The sequence below is a fragment of the Rutilus rutilus genome, assembly GCF_951802725.1.
Source record: "Rutilus rutilus genome assembly, chromosome: 21".
NCBI classification, from domain to species: Eukaryota; Metazoa; Chordata; class Actinopteri; order Cypriniformes; family Leuciscidae; genus Rutilus; species Rutilus rutilus.
The window spans coordinates 8,418,918-8,439,127 of NC_140226.1; the positions used below are offsets into that span (position 1 = coordinate 8,418,918).

At 37.5% G+C, this 20,210-nt stretch overlaps 1 protein-coding gene across 1 annotated transcript in view; it reads right to left on the reverse strand.

The window, feature by feature from the left end:
- Positions 1-20,210, reverse strand: part of kif6 (kinesin family member 6) — a 160,541-nt gene that overhangs the window by 87,605 nt on the left and 52,726 nt on the right. The window contains exons 4-9 of the mRNA XM_084393917.1: positions 14,573-14,720; positions 14,296-14,405; positions 13,036-13,165; positions 8,777-8,983; positions 6,864-7,007; positions 6,648-6,734 (exon numbers count right to left, since the gene is read on the reverse strand). Of these exons, the coding sequence (XP_084250043.1) occupies positions 6,648-6,734; positions 6,864-7,007; positions 8,777-8,983; positions 13,036-13,165; positions 14,296-14,405; positions 14,573-14,720 (826 nt within the window). The remainder of the gene's footprint in view (positions 1-6,647; positions 6,735-6,863; positions 7,008-8,776; positions 8,984-13,035; positions 13,166-14,295; positions 14,406-14,572; positions 14,721-20,210) is intronic.

A 20,210-nucleotide genomic window follows, 5' to 3' on the forward strand; every position in this document is an offset into this window, starting at 1 on the left:
ACTATGGTATGGTCTAAATCCAGACTGAAAATCCTCGCAGATATCATTTCTTTCTAGAAAGGAACATAGTTGTGAAGATACTGCCTTTTCTAATATCTTTGACAGAAAAGGTAGATTCGAGATCGGCCTGTAATTGACTAATTCTGAAGGATCAAGTTGCATTTTTTTAACAAGCGGTTTAATCATAGCCAGCTTAAAGTTTTTTGGTACGTATCCTAGAGACAAAGAGGAATTAATGATCTAGGCGCATCCAAAATAGTATCTAAAGCTCTAGCACTCTTACTATCCTCAATTAAAGTTTGGATGCGTGTCTCTAATTCTGAAATCTTCTCTGTCAGCCTAACTGTCTCCTTACATTTATCACATATAAATCCTACATTGCCAACAGAGAAGTCTATGCTAAACATGTGACATGAAGTGCAGGTGACAATAACAGGACAAGACATTACTCACCGTGTTTGTTGACTGATTATTACTTACCTGAGCTTTTATGAACTCAAAGGCGCGAGCGCGCGAGAGAAAAATAAATAAATAAAACAGCTGAGCGCACGGGTGGCGCGTTAACAGGCTAGCAGTAGCGAATTAGCGTGTTGTGTTAGTAGTAACGGAAGCTAGCGATGTCAATCTGAGATGTTGGGTAAGCTGTATTTAGTATAAACAACTACAAATTGTAGTAAATGATGGTTCAAAACAAAGAAATACGAGGCTAAGACGGAGCTTACAGCACCGAAGCAAACACACTCACAGCAGGCAGCGAGGAGGCATACCCTGAGTTTCGTTAAGTTAGGATGAGATGCGCTCCAGTTCACGTGTAATGCAAAGTGACCGCGCGCGGGCGCCTCCATGATTATATTGTCTGTTCGTTATATTTGCTTCTTATTAATTAGGCCTAAATCCAGGCAATGGTTTGATGAAAAAAATATTAAAATTAAGATACAATTTATACAAAACGAAATTCACTTTAAAGAAAGGCTTTAAACAGTTGACATTTTCACAAATTCCAGTGTCCTTCCACACTTCCATCCCCAGTTTGCAAGGAAGAAACAAGCCCTTGAGCCCACTGTATCCTTGTGCAAAACGTACACATACATAGGATTTGTGGAATTCTGTGTATAATAATCATGGATGTACTGTTTGAAGATTGACAGGGAGAGGACAAGCATACTATTAGGACTGTGCTTATGTAACCTCGTTAAACTTACAGGTTACAAGCGCCACACTGTGTTTTTTTTATTTTTATTTTTTATTAAAAAGTTTGAGTACAATTGGTAAAAAAAATCAAAAGTTAGGAACAACACAGCCAAAAGTGGGTATTGAGGATCAACTCCTGCATATTGTACATTTTAAACACAAGGGTTATTTTCAAATAATATCTAAAGAGTACAGCACATTCAGAATTAATTTTGACGGTCCGCCGTCAGCATGTGGTTCGGCCGCCAGCGGGAAACATGACGCTCATGGATCCGTCAGAGATCACTTATTGTACATCGGTTTTACAAAATGTGCCTTGTCTTAATTTAATTCATTAACATATCCTACATAAACTTGTAATGTAATGCATTTATGTGTTTGTTATTAGTTTGCAGCCGACACTTATTATTATTATTATTATTATTATATAAATATAATATATTATGTTCTATAATTCATTTTCAATCTGTACAAACCGACTTTAATGTTTGTGTTGGCTGTTTCTACATATAAAGTTTTTATACAGTAAGACAGTTGTGATTGTGATAAAAAAAATGTATTCATCGTCACCAAATGGGTCAATTCAAAGCCTTTATAAAGTCCCCCTTCCTCTGGAAACTGTCTCCTAATGGCTGACACACACAACACATGCAGGTAAGGGTCTAAATACTAGCTTTGCTATTGCCTGGGTACATGATGATAATAATCTGTAAAGTATTATGATCTGAGCATAGTGTTGTACATATCGTCGGCTAACGTGAATACATCTATAAGCTAACACTGTTCTCTCGCCCTGTTCTCCTCACACCACAACTCACCGTTGTTCTGTCTAACCCTGGCCTGTCCTGCTCACTTGGCTTCATATCAGGCTCTTTATTATACGATATCATCATATATCAATTACATATGAATTATATATATCATACGAGTAAACATTTAGTCTACAATTCCCCCAGCTTTCCGAGCTGTCATTGCGATCCATTGCTTTCCTATTGTTTACTTTGACCGCTCTACCTCATGTTACGTAACTTCCGGTTCGGTGGTTTTCAAATGCGGAAGTAAAATTCTCTCACAAAAACGACTCCAGAAGCCTAAATAGCGTTTTATAAGTATATGTTTATATTTAAATCTAGTTCCTACATTATTTTTCTATACATTGGCTTACTGGGTACTCTAACCTGCAACATGGGCTTTAAGTGAATCCAGCATTTAAACTAAAGATAACCTTAGAAATGTTACTTGAATAACGTATTTTAGATTGTTGTAATGGTTCTTCTTTGGAAGTTAAAGATTTACATTTTAACATTTGTGAATGGTAAAAAGGTTATTGTAATGAATCTAATATTACATTTTGTCTAAATTAGAGCATTAAGCAGCTGTTGAAAACATTATTTGTGCAGTCAGAGAGAGAGAGACTGTTTGAGTGGAGACAGAGATGGTGTTATGTCTGACTATTATCTGCTAAAGCTTGAACAAAACAAAGAAATGATATTAGAACCAAAACAACCCAGATGACTTTTATAAAAACAAATTAATAATGAACAGACATTATTTGGAACTAGTTAAGAGACCATGTAAAAGTAGGTCAAACGTAAAAAAGAATATTGTGAAGTAAATAATTTTAGAGCCAACTGCTAAAAAAAGAAAGGAAAAACAACTTGACTATGAGCAGTTTATAGTCATACGTGTCTAGTATGAGTGTGTGTATGGTGACTGCATTTTATGTATTGTTTGTGTTAGTTTGGTGTTCTATTGTGTCCCTATTGTGTGTATATTGTGTCATTAACCTCTGGAATGAGTGTTTTATCATTACAGATGGGTTAAGTGAAACGACAAACTTTAAAGTCCGCGTGAACCGGAAGTTGCAAACGACTTTTCTCCAGTGCTGTGACGTATTTCCCAGTGAAAAGGAATATTGAACAGAGGGCAGGGTTTTACTCTAGTGCTCCTCCTCTCCATCTCTCGCTCATTACAGACTAACGGTTTGAGGGGAGTGGTTAAGCGTTTCCCAACCCAAGTCCTCAAACCTACGTCATCAGAGAAGGTCCTCCAAGGCAGAGGGGAGGGGCATTTTCAGATTTTGATTAAAGATTACGAAGCCAAAAAAATTTTTTCTGTGTTTTAACTTGCACGGATTAATTGTTCACCACAAGACTAGTAATATGCGCTAACAAAGTAAATAGGGTCCATTTTGATTTCATGCCGACTTTAAAGAAGCTGTTAACTGGAGTGAATCTGATGGAAAAGATCAAGCAGAACATAAGACGAGCTTTAAATGGATTAGTTATCCAGCTCTGTCTGCTACTGGTAATTATGACTACTTTTGTCATTTATGATGTTGATTTGAATTACTCTCTGGATTAATACGTTTAAGAATATTTATGTAAATTGGAATTGTGAAGTTGAAGATTGAGTCCATTATGGGTTAAAAACAGTTGTCTAAATTCAACTGAGAGTCTAAATGTAAATAGTCAACTATTTGTGATCAGAATGATAAATGTAAAATAATAGACTTGACGGCAGAGAAAAAAGTGACAAATTGGCTAAGTCACTATCAAATTATCAAGAGAGCCCAGTCACATTTATGAAAGGCTAGGTGGGTGAACAAAGGAGGAGGATGGGAACATCACTGTTGTGTGACTATCCTTGACTACATCTGTACACCATGACCTGACCGGACAGACAAAAGACTGGAAAACTGTGAGAATGTGTTGTTTGTAGTTGGCTGTGCCTTCAGAGACAAAACAACAGGCCTGAATCGAGCAAGATAGGCAGTGACCACTGAATTTGAAGTATTAGTCTTAGGGCTGTTGTCCTCAAATTATTATGCTTAAGCAGCTGAGTGTGTGGCTTTAACTGAAGCCTGGAAATTAATGGCAGGGAAATGCATGACGATTTAAAAACTATTGTTTTTCGTTTGGGGTTGCTCATGATTTTGGGGCATTGTGGAAACATCGAAAAATGTTGAAGTCAGATGGTCGTCCTATTATACATGCTGGCTTAGTGTCAAATTTGTTGGTTGCTATTTTTTTACCTGATAGGAATTTATATTTGTAAAAAGAAAAGAAATATTGAAATGTAAAAAGAAATATTTTATTTCTATAGGACATGGCATGGCAGACGCAGCTGAAAAGCTGATGTCACAGAAATAATGGAGATTGTGTGAACCATGTTATCTGAACGTAACCTTGATTTTTCTGACTCCTTACAGAGCATGCAGTCTTTTAATTAAGACATAGAAGTCTGTTTGGAGTGCCATCAACATCAACCCGAGTTGTGTGAACATGATGTAAAGAAATGTCTTCTATCCTATCTAACATTTATGTTTAGGTGAAAGCAGCTCAAGGAAAAGCAGCTGATACACCACTGCACGACATCAAACCGGGAGATTTATGAAGTTATTAGGGGATTATGAAAATCAGACAGTTCTTGTTCAGTAACTAGGCTAACGAGTATTTTACAAAGTTTAGGTTTATGCTCATTTATGTTTTATTTTATGTTCTATTATTTTATTTTTCATGTTGGCTATACTGTGTTGAAAAGAGCAAACAACACTGATAATGATTTGACAATGGTTTATGATGAAATGAAACAAATCAGAGATGTTGTTATACATAATAGATTACTGTTAGACATGTTAAAGGCACAGTATGGAATTTTTCGCCACTAGGGGTCGCTAACCTATTTACAATAACAAAGGCGTAGTTTGATGACGCAACACATGCTAAGAATTATGATGTTGTCGTCAACGTCAAGCCGGCCGATCTAATAATGTTTATGGATGACTGAATACATCGATGCTTTTATCATGACTGTGATATGAAGCAGTTCGGGATTGATAAGAGACAGCTATCAGCTCCACACGCGACGCAAGTCCCGCGGATATAAAAGGAATATGGACATTTCATTCTACCGAACTACACGCAGAATTACTACTCACAGGTCAGTTTATTAGACAAATTAAACTTGTGAGGTAATGCAGCACTGTTTCACTTGGTCTAACATTTACACTATCACTCTAAACTGCATTTGAATGTGTTGAAATGTATGTGTTAACGTTAGTTTGTCTGTATGAGACTAGCAGTAAGCTAGATCAACATTAGAATAACATACAGATCATATTCTAACATTTTATCATCGTTGAACTATATAATATTGATTAGTTTTATGTAAATGTGCTCACCTGTTTAATAAAGTACATGTAGGAGTTGTCGAAGTCTCGGACGTGGAGCTCTCGTTTATATACTGTCTATGGGAGCTCTCGGCATCTCGAAAACACCGCGCTGATATTGATTCTCGGTTTAGTTCTCCTTTTTTATCCAAAGTCTGCTTGCCATGGTCCATAATGTTTGAACGAAACAACAACAGCGTGCAGATAGACATTGCGAACTACACAGTTGTCCGTGTCAGTTTGGTTACTATCAGAGGGCTCTGGGTCATAGCTCTGGTTGCCATGGCAGCACGAGCGGAAACCAGAGACAACACGGATATGACGGCATTGACGGCGACAAAACGGAAATAAAGACACGGTCCGTGTCTTCGAATTAAAATATTAATTTCTCTGGATTTAGAAGTTAATTGGAACTGTCGGGATAATGTAAATACACAACTTTAAAAAATATATAACATAGATATAGTGATTTTTTATATTTTTAAAGCAAAAAAAATACATATTGTGCCTTTAACTGCTGAGAAAGGAGTGTGCAAAATGTTGGGATACATCATGTTGTTTTTACATTCCAGACTATAGTGACAAAATAACCAATATTATTGAGAACATGATAATGGCTGTAAAAGAACTACTCAGAAGTGATAACATTCATTATATCCATTGGTTTGAATGGTTCACCAACCACTGGGGAGGGTGGGAATATTGGATATGACATACAGTGCTGATAGTGATAGGAGTTTTGGTGTTGATGTGCCTGCCATGTGTAGTACTATGTTTTTCCAGCTTTAGTGGAGATAATTGTGAAAAGTAGTTTCATATTATTCCACATTCCACATTATTCCAAAACCAAAGAAATTTGATGATGATACGACCAGTGGAAGTTACAGCGAAATGTATTTATTGAGTTAAGTTATGTTTTTTTTTTTTTCTATTCTGAACATCTATACTATTTCTTGTTTTTACAGAGGTGACTAGGGTCTGATTTAATGGAATAATGACTGGAATTTGCCCGCAACATTTTGGAGAACGATGGTAAATGTGACTGCACCTCAACACCCATACACTTTTATGACAGAAAAAAAAGAAGAAGAAGGAGAAGAGGAAGAAGAGGAATATCAGTACAAACACAATAGGGTTCCAGCAATTCCAGGAATTCAACCTACGAATGTCTTATTTATATTTACCCCTGCCCATTATACTGGGATACAAGAAAATACTCAAACATGTGTAAAATTACACTACCTTTAAAGAAATAAAATAAGATGAATGATAATGTAAGACTCACCAGAGCAGGATCCAGTTCTTCATTAAGCAAAGCATCATTCTTAATCAAAGCCACTCTCTGAGCAAAACGGCATGTGGACATAGACTCCTGAGAGAGAAGGAGGAGGGAGGGTAGGAGGGGAATCATGTGCATGAGTGTTGTGAAGATTTAAAAATAATAATATTGCCTTTCATGCAAATTTTTTTTTTTTTTTTTTATTGAGGTTAAGAGATGTACAGCAATGTTCCTCTTCTCCACAGACACAGTAGCGATCATGGTGGTCATGCAGTTACCACCCAAACTGTCTCTAAGCACAGAGGTCATCATGGAGTTGCGGTAGGGGATGTGGGACCTATGCTTCTCCGACAGGGCTATGATGACCTTAACCAGAAAGCAAATGGAGACCACCAAATTGTAATTTCCATAATATGATTCAAACTCCTTTTAAAACAAAGAAAGGTCATGTCAGTATAAACAGTTATTATATACAGTTATTTATAATAAACACAATTATTTAAATTATAATATTTTTCAAGTCATAATTTTTGGTTAATAGTACACCATGGAAGATTCAGGTAAAAATGAACAAAATTTATTATTGAGTATACATGAAAAATCAGTGATAAAAACTGTGTTTTGCCCCAATTCTCTAAGGTAAGCTTAGAATATTGATTATTTTGAGTTGTTCGGTCGGACTTGACAAATTTTATGTTTACAGTTCACGCTGTCCATCCTTATGTGTTTACGTTATGTCTTGCTAATGTGTGCATATATTTTTATATATATATATATATATATATATATATATATACACATATACATCTTGTTACCTGATTATTGATTAATAATAATGGGAGGTTTGTGTTTGTAATTTTGTTTTGTTTATTTATTTAATAAATATCCTTATCTGCACTTGAATCCTCGCTTCACTTTTTGACCTGCCGTGACATAATAATTTAAGTGGTGTAAGTATGGCCTGGAAAGGTTTAGGAAAAGTTAATGCTCAAATTAAATTTATAGCTAGATATGCTCTTTTTTTAAAATAAATAAAGTTTAAAGGTTCTTGCTACAGGCCTAGTACAAAGTCAACTTGAGTATGCGTGTTGTTCATGGATAATCTATGTGGATGACAAAGTTACAAAGGTCACAAAATAAATTACTGAGTGTAGTTTTAGGATATCATTCTTTTACTCATGTGGATACTGGGACACTTTCAGCAGCTAGGATGGTCACCTATTGAAAGACGGTTAGCATTCCTGAAACTAAAAATGTTACATCAAATAATTAATAATAGGGCCCCAGTGTATTTTTAACTCATATTTCTGTCGGGTTAATGTAAGATATGGACATTATTACAAATAGTATTATAAATTATAAGTATTATAAATTTGAAGCTATGTAAGTGTAAGACTTTGCGTGGTAATAGGACGTTCGAATATACAGGTGGAATAAGTTTCCATCGGACATTAAGGATTTAACGGATTAATCTAATCGTTGGAAAAAGTAGCTTTTTTCTGGAAAATATATATTTTGTTTTGAAAGTTTTAAGAGCTCTAAAAGCTACTTAAAGGCTATAAAGTCTTTGGAGCGCTAAAGACACACAACCTTACAGCTCGATTTAATATCCTTATCATCATTTAATTTTGTATAAACTGTTTATCTACAGATCACAAGACTATGTTGTTCTTACCGTGGAATAAATAATCATTCTAAAAATGAGACAAACTGGCACAGTATGAACGAATTTTCAGCATGAATCAGCGACAGTGCCACACATTGCATTCATTGAAATACCTGCTGTCATGACTCTGTAAAGTGTATTATTAAAAATACATATAACGCAATGTGTTTTTATTTTGCACCAGTTCAGCTTTCCAAATGATATATAGGCTACACTACATATATTATTATTTTGCAGTTTGGTTTTATTTCCAGATCAGATAAATGCAGATCTATTCAGATATGGAAATCACAGGCAACTATGGGTTAATCTCAAACCATTCGCAAAAGAGCTGAATGCACAACATGAAACATAAAACAATTCTCCAAGTAACTTGTGATTCTATGCTTCGAACAGAGGTTGTATCGGAGAGACCAAAATTCCATAGTGCACCTTAAAAAAACATCTGTAACAAAGAAAGTCCTCCTACCTGCTCCAAGTAATGCAGGGAGAGATTAATATATTTAGCTTCTGTTAGGATTTGACCTCCCACACCTGTCTTTCCCACTCTTTCAGACCCAGCCAGGTCCACCAGGTGCAGCTTTGAGCACCGTACCGTGGCTGAGCCCAGCTCTTTGCTGCACAGGTGAATGGTAAAGATGCAGTGAGACCGTGTGGAAGCCTCGTTCATGGGAGTCTACAAAAAGATGGAAATGTAGATAGAGACCAGGGATGAATAAATTACTGTTACAGCAAATAACAATAAAATGGTCAAATTATATTAAATAAATATGTCTGTTGTAATAAAGTGCAAGGAGTCTTTATCCTTATCCTCAAATGTTGTTGATGACAAGTATATTCACATGACCTCCTGAGAAAACTCAAGATGATTTACAGCATTAAATCATCCTCCCAAAGAAACTTGTATGATTAGTGTCTGTTAAGTATATGGTGACTTTTGAGTAGTTTATTTTCTTAAAGGGACACTCCACCCATTTGCATTAAGCTTTGCATTGTTAGAAACCAGTCATACTATTGAATGGTCGTGCAACACTCTCTCATTTTCCCCTGAGACGGGAGAAATCCGTTATTTACCTTTTACACTTCCTCCTACAATGACACAAAAATCGTCATTTTGCGTCATTGTAGGAGGAAGTGTAAGAGGGGGGGATTTCTGTTGAGACTACAAGCACTAGTTCCTCATCCTGTGGTGCATTGTGGGAGTTGTTGTCTTTCATACAAATGCGTCCTGAAGTTATTTTTTGTCTTTCCTCGGTCACGAAGGCACCAAATTCAAAATTTATTTTACATTTCGACTACATATATGACCCACTTTAAATAAAAAACAATGTTCAAATGGGTGGAATGCCCCTTTCATCTAAAAATGACCTCGGCCGTCCCTGGCTCATCAAACATTCTCATGTGCTGTCCTGATCCACAAACGAGATCTGTGCCAGGGAAATCAATGTTTCCATAGCTGTCTAAAGTTTGCTCAACACCTTCCTCCCTCTCAGCTGGTGATGAGCTCTCTCCAACCATCACCTCAGAACCACTACCATTGAGAGTCCTTTTATTAAGTCATCCATCTCTATTCCACAATAGTACTGCCAGTTCCACAATGTGTTTAGCCCCAAGTGCACCTCTCAAATTCCTCCTCATGGCCCTTGTGACTAAACCATTGACCGGCTTCCAGGTGCTTCCTTGTCATATGGGAGAGTTTATCCCCTGTCCTCGCCTGAACAATGAGCGATGAATAAGTATATCAGTGAGACATTAAAGCAAGGCTATATTTATCCATTCAAGTCACCTGCTGTATCTAGCTTCTTCATTGTGTCCAAGAAGACAGGTGGCCCTGCACTGATTACCAAGCACTTAACAACATCACATTTAAGTTCATGTTCCAACTTTCTCATGTCCCAGCAACTCTGGAGAACTTGCGAGGGGTAACAGTTTTTTCAAAGCTGGATCTACTGGATTTACTCCTCCTAAGCTATTTTTCTTGTACCTACTACTCAGGTCACCTTCATTTATATAGCGCTTTTAACAACATAGATTGTTTCAAAGCAGCTTTACAGTGATAATAGGAAATTAATTTGATTGATTCACTTCCATCAAACGATCATTCGTTATTAACTTTGGGGCCACTAACACGCCACCGTTCTAACAGAAAACCCTTAAGTTCTCTCTGTGCAAACTTTAAAAACGTGAACCTGTGACAACGCTGATTGCGTGCACAGGCATATTACGTGTTTAGTCTATAGGTATGCACGTTTAAATATATATGTGTGCAGGTGTGTTGTCCTTCTTTACAAACCAACCCTCAACAAACTACTTGTCTGGCCTTAACATTTATAATACAGAATTATTTATCGCTTCCGTGAAGCCACGTGAACCGGAATTATCCCGACAACGTTTTATCTGCACAGAGGTAAAGGGAAGGTAAGGAGAACTTCACAGGGGAGAGACTAGTTGACACTTCAGGACTGCGTTGTCGTCGTGTCCAGGCGCAGGTCCTTCAAAGCTCCTGAAAGCTTTCGACTGCGAAGGCCAAATATGAAATTGGCAACTGGGAGCTGTTGTCCATAAAGCTGACACTGAAGTAATGGTGGCACTGGCTTGAGGGTTTCTGTAACTTACCTCTAAAAACGTACCTCTAGAAAACCTACCACTGTTTGCTGGAATACTTACCTTCATCATCATCATCATCATCATCATCATCATCATTATCATCATCATCATCAATCTTAAGTCTTTTCTCTCTCTTATCTACTGCCAAAATCTATTGTCATTATCTCTGCCTGCCATATTTATACCTGTTCTGTTGTTTCTCATCTGCCTTCTGTGTTCAGTATACCACCTACATCTGAGTTCTGCTATATCTTCTTTGTTATTAAATGATACCTACTACACTGATGCTTGATTTAAAAAAAAAAATATATATATATATATATATATATATATATATATATATATTGTTAAATACAATCAAGGACAAGACCAGCATTGTAACAGACCATCGTATGGAACTGATGCATTTGTATGTTCATTTTATGTTAACACAAAACACTGTTAACTGTGTTAACATTGCAGTTTATTTTACACATCTAATATTTCTCTCACTAGATAAAGTATTTTTAAATTTACTGCTTTTAAATATAGAACACCTTTTTCATGGAAAGTTCCAAATGTTATGCAACCGTTTAAAGGCAATTAACAATATATCACATCGAAAGGAGCAAATAATAGTAAAAAAAAAAAAAAAAAAGACTGTCTGCAATATAAACACATTCCTGTAAACAACAGATGTATATTATAAATATTTAATTAATTAATATTGAATTGGTCAGACTCCAGAGAATAGTATTAAAGAGCAATGCCTATCCCAAGGTTAAGATTTTTTGGGAAAAGCAAGGCCTCAGGACTCATAGAAAAATAAAATATGATGGTACAATTATTGTCCATGGTCAAAGAGTAGGATGCTGTCACAAATCAAGCCTCTGTGGTTCCTCCTGCTCACCACCAGATGGCTCCCTCACCTGAGTATTGTCTTTCTCCCTCAAACTCCATTTCCCATTACCCCGAATCTGGTACTGATTACCTGCACACCTGATCCTCATTCCTTGGACTATTTGTTCAGCTTTTTCTCATGCATTCTTTGCAAAGTCTTGTCCTGCTCTGCTGACATTTCTGAGTGTTCTCCTAGTAATCTGTTTGTTTTGTGTTTGACCCTGGACTGTTTTCACTGTTACGACTCTTCGCTTGCCTGCCCTTGTAATTTTGCCTCGTTTGCTTGGATATACTCTGCATTGTTTGCTGCCTGCCCTGACACTGTACCTGCCTCCTGTGTTGCCTTGGATATATCTGTTGCTGATGATTGACCCTTGACTCTTTGTACCACTATTGCTTCTTTTAATAAAACCACACATGGATCCCAACTCCGCTGACTCATTGTTACAGATACCACACGTTCAGCATAGTTCAGCACAGTTCAGTCGTGGAAATGAATGACACTGGGAAAACCTTTCGCATGATGACTAGTTTTCCGTCTATTTTATTATTGTAACTTTATTCCTCTTTTTTGTTAACTTAAGAGTACAGGAGTAAATAGGCATTTTTGTTGTTGTTGTTGTTTTGCTTTTTTCTTGTTATCTGAGATCCCAGCCCATGTTTTTTTTTTTGTATGTTATATAAGTGATGTCAAAAATAACAAGTTAATTTCTGTGATTAATATTTTCTGTTTAATGTCTTGAAAAATATTTAATGCAAGTAACGCAGTTACAACATGTGATTATTACACTATTTGTGCTCCGTTCACCAAGCTCTGTGAGAGAGCAGCTGACCAAGAATGACCTTTACTATGATCAGCTAATCAGCTTAATTCAAGTGAGCAATAAGGCAAAAAAGAAATCATTTCGAGACTGGCCTGTGAAGTGGCTCTCTGTGTGCACATACTGCTGTTATTACCCTACATAGAAAAAGCAATTTGGAGAATGGATGGATGGGTGGGTGGATTTCTGCTATTGGTTTGGAGATATCTAATAAGTAAAATGTGCCAAATGTAAAGAAATTTTGTACACACTTAGAATGATTGAAAATATAAAAAATGTGTTTTTTGTTTCTTTAAAAAAAAAAAGTCTTACAAAAACAGTTGTCAATCCTAAACAATGACTACGTGAACTGAACATGGCCAAAGAGTACGATGCCAATAGAGAGCTGAATCAACGTTTACATTCAAACTTATGCCCTCACCTCTGCAATCATACGATTCGTGTCTCCTAAAAAAAGCAAATCCAAAGCTTCCTCTTCACTGGCCGACTGTTGCAACGACAGGTTCTTGAGGTGAATGTTCTGGTCTGAGTCTTCCATTATTGTCACCCTCCTAAATTAATGACAAAATGTTAAGAAGATGAGCAAACAGAGTATAATGCGAGTGTGGGAAGTAGGTATTCATCAAATCATAAACCTCAGCCGTGTAGACTGCAGGGCCAGAGACATACTCAACACACTCGCATGCACAATTAATCCTTTAATCAGAGGACATATAATGTGAAAAATATGGGCATGTATTTTCAGCAGGACTACTCAATGCAATGCACATTTGCTTTTTTGGCATAATTGCTGTGGGTGGACAGAAAACGCTTTTTTCCAGCATCCTTGCACTCATGATAACATTATTGGGTTTAATGTCTTACATGTTAATATAATAGAAGTTTTAAGCTTTAAACATCTAGTTTTAAACATCTGTGGTATTCTGTCAACAATGCTTAAAACTTGTACTGAAGCTCAAACATTCATGAGAGTGTGGAGTGAGAACAGAGTGAGAGTGAGAACAGAACCAGAAGGAAGGGTTGAGTTTAATAACTAATCATCTAAAATGATGCTTTCTTTCTTTTTTGTAGAAGTGGCTGCGTTACAACAAAAACTAAGTCATCTGTTGTGACAAGAGCTCACATGAGGCTAAGTGATAAACTAAACAACATGAAAAAGTAAGCAACTCTATTGAAAAAAAATAAAATAATCAAGCACCCAAGGGATTCAAGGTCTGTTAGTTTGTTAATCACTGAATATAAAAACAAATCAGAGATGGATACCAAATCAATCAATATATTTTAACTTTTTCTTTTCTTTTTGACACTAACATGAAATCAATAAAAAATTGCTCAGTTAGCCAGTTGGACGTATTAATTTATACTAATTTATATCAACATCTTTTCTTTTGAACTGCACAGAAATAGAAATATGAACAAAGATATGGATGAATAAACATAGAGAGGTAACAGCAAAAAGAGAGAGAAAAAGTGAGAAGCAATACTGCTAGTAACAGTGACAGTGGATTTAAAGTGCCATTACTCCTTTAAAGTTCAGCTTGTGTGCTCAGAAGTGGGCATTGTCTATTTTCAAAATAGTTTGACCTATATCATGATAGATCAGATCTGATATAATGAAGAGTTAAGTTAATCAACAATTATGAGAATTGAAAAAGAACAAGGGTCAAAAACAGAGACTGACGGTAAGTCCTCCAGACGAGATGCTTCATGTTGGGGATTCAGCAGATCATAGCCGGCCTCATTGTAGATTTCTAGGTAAGAGATGTGGGTTGTATAGACCATACTGCTATCCTGCAAACAGATATACAACTATTTTGTACATAAAAACAGACCAATTATTAACTAAAAACTAAAATATTACTACCAGTTGGAATAACAGAATGCTTTGCATAAATATTTGCCAGCCTTCACCATCTAAATCCATGGTTCCAACATGACATATGAAAATGTATACTGACCTTGCTGATATGATGATAAAGGTAAGAAAGAGTTCTGGGAATGACCCCTCTGTCATTATAATGCTCTGCACCTCCAGTGATTGTAAAGGTCTTCCCACTTCCGGTCTGGCCATAGGCAAAGATGGTGCCATTATAACCTGCCAGCACACTATGGAAAGATGCAAAAGGTTCTCATGACAGGTTTCTGAAAATAGCTACAGAACTTATTAAAGCTGTGACATTCTCAATCCTATTGCTAACTGTGCTATTTGTGTGTTATGTGTCACTATAAATATGTGTAATACAAAAGAGCTCCTTAAATGGTTTTAAATTTGCATGTACCTATTCATCACAATTACATTTGAATCGTTTTATGGAACATATTTTAATCAATTTTGTAATTAAAAAAAATCATGTTTTTCATGTTTCAATATTTTTTCTGAAATGCTTTGGCTCATAAAGCATTTTGCCATTTAACTTATTTATTAATACAATTAACAAGAGAGAACTAGAATAATGCAGTGTGGTGTGGCCAATATTATTTGCTAGTTAAGGACATTTTTGCTGATTCTCAACACTGTAACATTTAAACCCCAAAACATTTTGCAAACGTCATGCTTTAATAATTTTCTTTTTTAATTATAGATTGTGATAAAGAAACAACAAAACAGAGTGATACTACCAGAGTTTACTACTTCCATTATTGTACTCCAACAATGTACACCCCTCGTACTTTGACCTTAAAATGATGGGATCTGAATACTTTTCATCTTTGTGTTTTGGGCACACATGCCATTATTTTTGGGTAAAATTACACAGTACATTGTTGGAGAGACCATATGACCATGAGCCATATCTACTGTAGGGACTAGAATACCAAAAAGTTTTCCTTGGGTCAATAAGCACCAGAACCATGGGAGCAAATTACATTACAAGAAGACAGATTACATACAAAACCCAGAGATGTTCCATTTACAAGGGAACTGAATGCTGCATCATGGTATTGACACTATGGGAAGGCTGATACCCATGCCGCCAAACTGTAAAGATGCCTGCCAAACAAGACTGTGACTGATGCCCAAGGACAGACCTTGTGAGCAAAAAAAATGAATCAACCCAAAAGGACATGTAAGCTTGAGTTTGAGTCCACACTGTAAAACTTTACTGTACATTTACAGGTAATTTCTAAGAGCATTATACTGCATTTTCATAAAACAGTAACATGATGTATATTTTACAGTATCATACTGTAAAGACATTGCATTGTGAGAAAAAAAAAGAAAAGCTTCTGGGTCAAGCACACACATTTTAACTTCACTCCCAATGCATGTTTTATGACTACTATTCAGGGTTTAATGAGATAATTAAAAGATGTTTGAGCAAATTTGTGTGTTGGCCTACCTTTAGGCTTTTGTGAGCATCGGTTCGCTTTTCAAGCAGTGGAAACTGAAACTGAAGCGTATATATATATACAGTGGTTAAAGTGGGATTTGGCAGGTGGGGGAACCCTCAAATTTTGTGTTGGTGCAATAGGGAAAAATGACTCGCCATGGGACTACATATTGAGTATCGTGGTATAGCAATACTTTTTGGGACAAGATTGTCACTGTGGCACCAAGTATCACAATACTTATTTAATACTTATTTTAATGTTTTTATTTTGGTCCATCTACATCTACACTGATATGATGACGAAACTATGTAAAAATTGCTGAACACCACAATATGGAACACAACCTTGTTTTTCACAATGTAAATTTAAATATAAAGATGGGAAGTCCAAAACTGACAGAAATGTGCGGTAGTTAGGGGGGTTCGGGGGCATGCTCCCCCGAGAAAATATGGATTTCTCTGACCAACATATGTGCAATTTAGGGCTTTTGAAGGCCAACATTTTTTTATAAGAAATAGCTTTAAAACTTTGTCATTAGATTATTTGTTTTGACAGACTCTCAAATTGACAGACGTTCCCTTAAGTATCATGCGCTGTGGAAACGCGTCAAAGCATTCTCAGGTATAAATATAATATTAGGGCTGGGTATCGTTCAAAAAATTTCGATACCGATACCTTGATTTCGATACCAGTTCCAAACAATACTTTTTTTGATACCAATTTTATGAAATTTTACATAACACATTACCTCAGAAAAACGTCTCGGGTTATGACTATAACCCTTGTTCCCTGAGAAGGGAACGAGACACTGCGTCGTTGAAAACGACTCTTTGGGGACGCTCCCTTAGCGTGCGCCTCTGAAGTATGAATGAAACTAATCCAATCCTGATTGGTGTTGCGTCATGACGTAACATGTGACGGCATAACCGGATGCATAAAAGTGACGCTGGCACACACACACATTAGCCTCGCGATGAAGCAAGCCGCTCTCAGGCATTGAGGGGCGTGGCAGGACGACGCAGTGTCTCGTTCCCTTCTCAGGGAACAAGGGTTATAGTCATAACCCGAGACGTTCCCTTTCGAGGGAACTCGCACTGCGTCGTTGAAAACGACTCTTTGGGGAACGAATGCCCACTAGGCCACGCACCGAAAAAGGCCTGCCCTAGAGTGAAACTGATCTCAGACACTCAGCTAGGACTAGAGCATACGTGCGCCAGGCGTACTAGGGAGGTGCAGACTATAAAACCTGATAAAATGTGCGGGGTAGCCCAACCGGCTGCCTCACAGATCTCCTGGAGGGGCACTCCCGAGAGGAGGGGTCTAGAGGACACCATGCCTCTAGTAGAATGAGCCCTTACGGCCAAAGGTGAAGGCAAATTGTGCACCTTGCAGGCCTACTTATGGTTTGTTTAGCCGGGAGCCCCTATTAGGTGATCCAAAACACACTGCAGTAAGTCCGACCTCCTCCAAGAAGAGGACCTCTCAAGGAAATACTTGGAACTCTGACTGGCAGAGCAAGGAACCTCTCTTCTTCTGCCGACACATGTGGTGGAGGATGAAATGTTTGCAGGACCATGGACCATGTTATATTGCACTTAAGGCACATAGCTGGGTCGCGGATGCAAGATGGCCTTAACTCCGCCGGAGGCAAACCCCAAGCAAGCTGGTACTAATGCCAGGGCTTGGAGATCTCCCAGTCTCTTTATAAGAAGTAGCTAAGAGAAAGGCCATCTTGAACGTGAGGTCCTAGGCAAAGCCAACTGAAGGGATTCGAAGGGAGCCAGGGATAGGCCTTCGAGAACCACCGCCAGATACCAGGAAGGAACCCTGGACCTGACTGTCAGTCTCATCCTCTATGTACCAAGGAGAAATAGTATGACCAGTTGGTGCCTCCCCAAAAGGCCCAATATTCAGTGGTGCATGGAACGCCGCAATGGCATCCATGTGCACCATACATGTGGACGGGGAGAGATTTGTAGAGAACGATCTTGGAGAAACTCAGAACTGAAGCCACTGGGCAGTTAACCCTCTGGGGACCAAGGTGTTTTTGGAGCCCTTGAGATGTTCTGACATGCCTTGAAATTTGTGCTTTTTTCAGTTATTTATAAACATGTTAATGGCAAAGGTGTAAAATCACTCTATATAGCACAAACAGGGCTACCAAAATATGCGGGCAACGTGTATGTAGATGTTTGTATTTTTAAGAGAATAATGTTTATGCGTGGTTATTGGAAAAAAATAAAAATGAAAGTGGCTGAATTAAGACCACAAAACACATATTAAATATGTGCCCACAAGACTTTTGTCTAATTGATGTTGTACCTTTGAGTACTGGCTTCAAAATTATGTGAAAATAGTCTTGCTTTATCGTTCACAAAAAAAAAATACATTGATTTAAATGGTGTAAAACAGGTTTTGCTTGGAAAGCCAATATGCGAGGGGGAGGAGTAGTTTACACCTTAGATTACAGTGTCCCACCCACTCTGCATAATGACTCTGCATAGCCTAATTAGCCATTCATTCAGGTGTGACACTGACTGAGCCACAATGCAAGGACAATGTATTTAGAAGAATACTTATATTGACCATTTAAGATTTCGCTTACATCTATCTTGTAAATATGTTTAGCTATTTTATTAAAAATGTTACAATTACAACAATAATTACAATTTCAACAATATTTCAAGTGTACTCTTTCTTTGTAAAAAAAAAAAGAAAGAAAAAAAAAAGATTATAGGCCTACATTTTATCATATGTATTCATTAGTTTGAATATAGCCAACATTGGAACATCTAACATCTTAGTCTATGACTTTATTTTTGACAAAAATAGTGTGACTAACGCCTGACTAACGTTGTTTTATTGAAATATCAGGGCATATAAATGTTAATTTACGTTGCTTATACAAATACATTTTGTTTCAACATATTCCAGTCGATTTTTACTCATCTCAGTAGGCTATGGCAAAGCAGTTTATTCTTTCACACACAGACACGCGATTCATATTTAGGCTAAACACTCTTTACAAATATGTACCCTTCATTCATCTCACAGAAACGCGAGTCATATTATAGAAATGCGATTCATCTTTTTGCGGTTTATAGGCCTACACTAAATAACGTTATTCCACACTTGAGAAAAGAAAACAGCCTACCTCACTCCTCAGCGCCATCTGCTGCTCATATCAGGAGATAATTTCTCCTCATCAGCACTGTGGAAACTTTTCTCCATAAAGGATAATGTCTCACTCGCGACGCGCTTTGTTTACGGCTGATGTGGGGGCGTTTCACAGACTGAAATGGTTCTCGGAATTTGCATTTGAATAGCGCGCGCTCTCCGGGGAGTGGTCAAATTACTGTGAATCATCTCGTAATGAGCTCGACTGGAGTCGCTCTCTTTGTATACAGATTACAGAAACTAAGAATATTTGTTTTTTATATAAATGACTTCAATTAAAAGCTGCGATCTCAAGCTTTATGCCCGTGGGTCTGTTTGCCTGTTCGACTGAATTTTCGCGGAGTTATAGATCATTTTCGAACGCGTTTCAAATGGGAGTTTACTGACAGAGAGAAGGCAGAAATAGCATCATCTTAATTTTTCTTTATTTGTCAAAAAGCAAAACACTTTATTTTTATTGTGAGTATACAGAAAAAAAATAGAAACTGAACAGGATCGATTGATGTATTACACGAAAATGAAAGATCAAAATTAACAGAGCATTTAGTGTTTATTTTCATTGCTAAAAAAAAAAAACGAGCAAAACGCGCGGGCGCGTTTTTGGTCCCCAGAGGGTTAACTGAACCTAACTCATGTTCTCTATACCAAGCGGAAAAACATTTCCACTTAAGGTCATATAATCTCCTAGTAGACGGAACCCTAGAGATAAGTATGGTTCCGTGCACCCCAAATGATAGAACAGCATCTAGGTACTGAGCCCCCTCAGAGGCCAGACCCACAATTTCCACAGTTCTGGCGAGGATGGAATATAGTGCCCTCCGCCTGAGATAACAGATCCCTCCTCAGAGGAATCTGCCATGGCGGAGCTATCAGGAGTGAAATTAAGTCCGAAAACCATACTCGGGCCGGCCAAAACGGGGCTACCAGAAGACGACTGATGCCCTCCTGACGGACCCTCTCCAGGACTCCCGGGAGCAGAGCAATCGGGGGGAAAACGTACAGGTGAAGCCTCGGCCAGGCCTGTACCATGGCATCTAACCCCAGCGGGGCTGGATGAGTGAGGGAGAACCAAAGTGGACAGTGGGACGT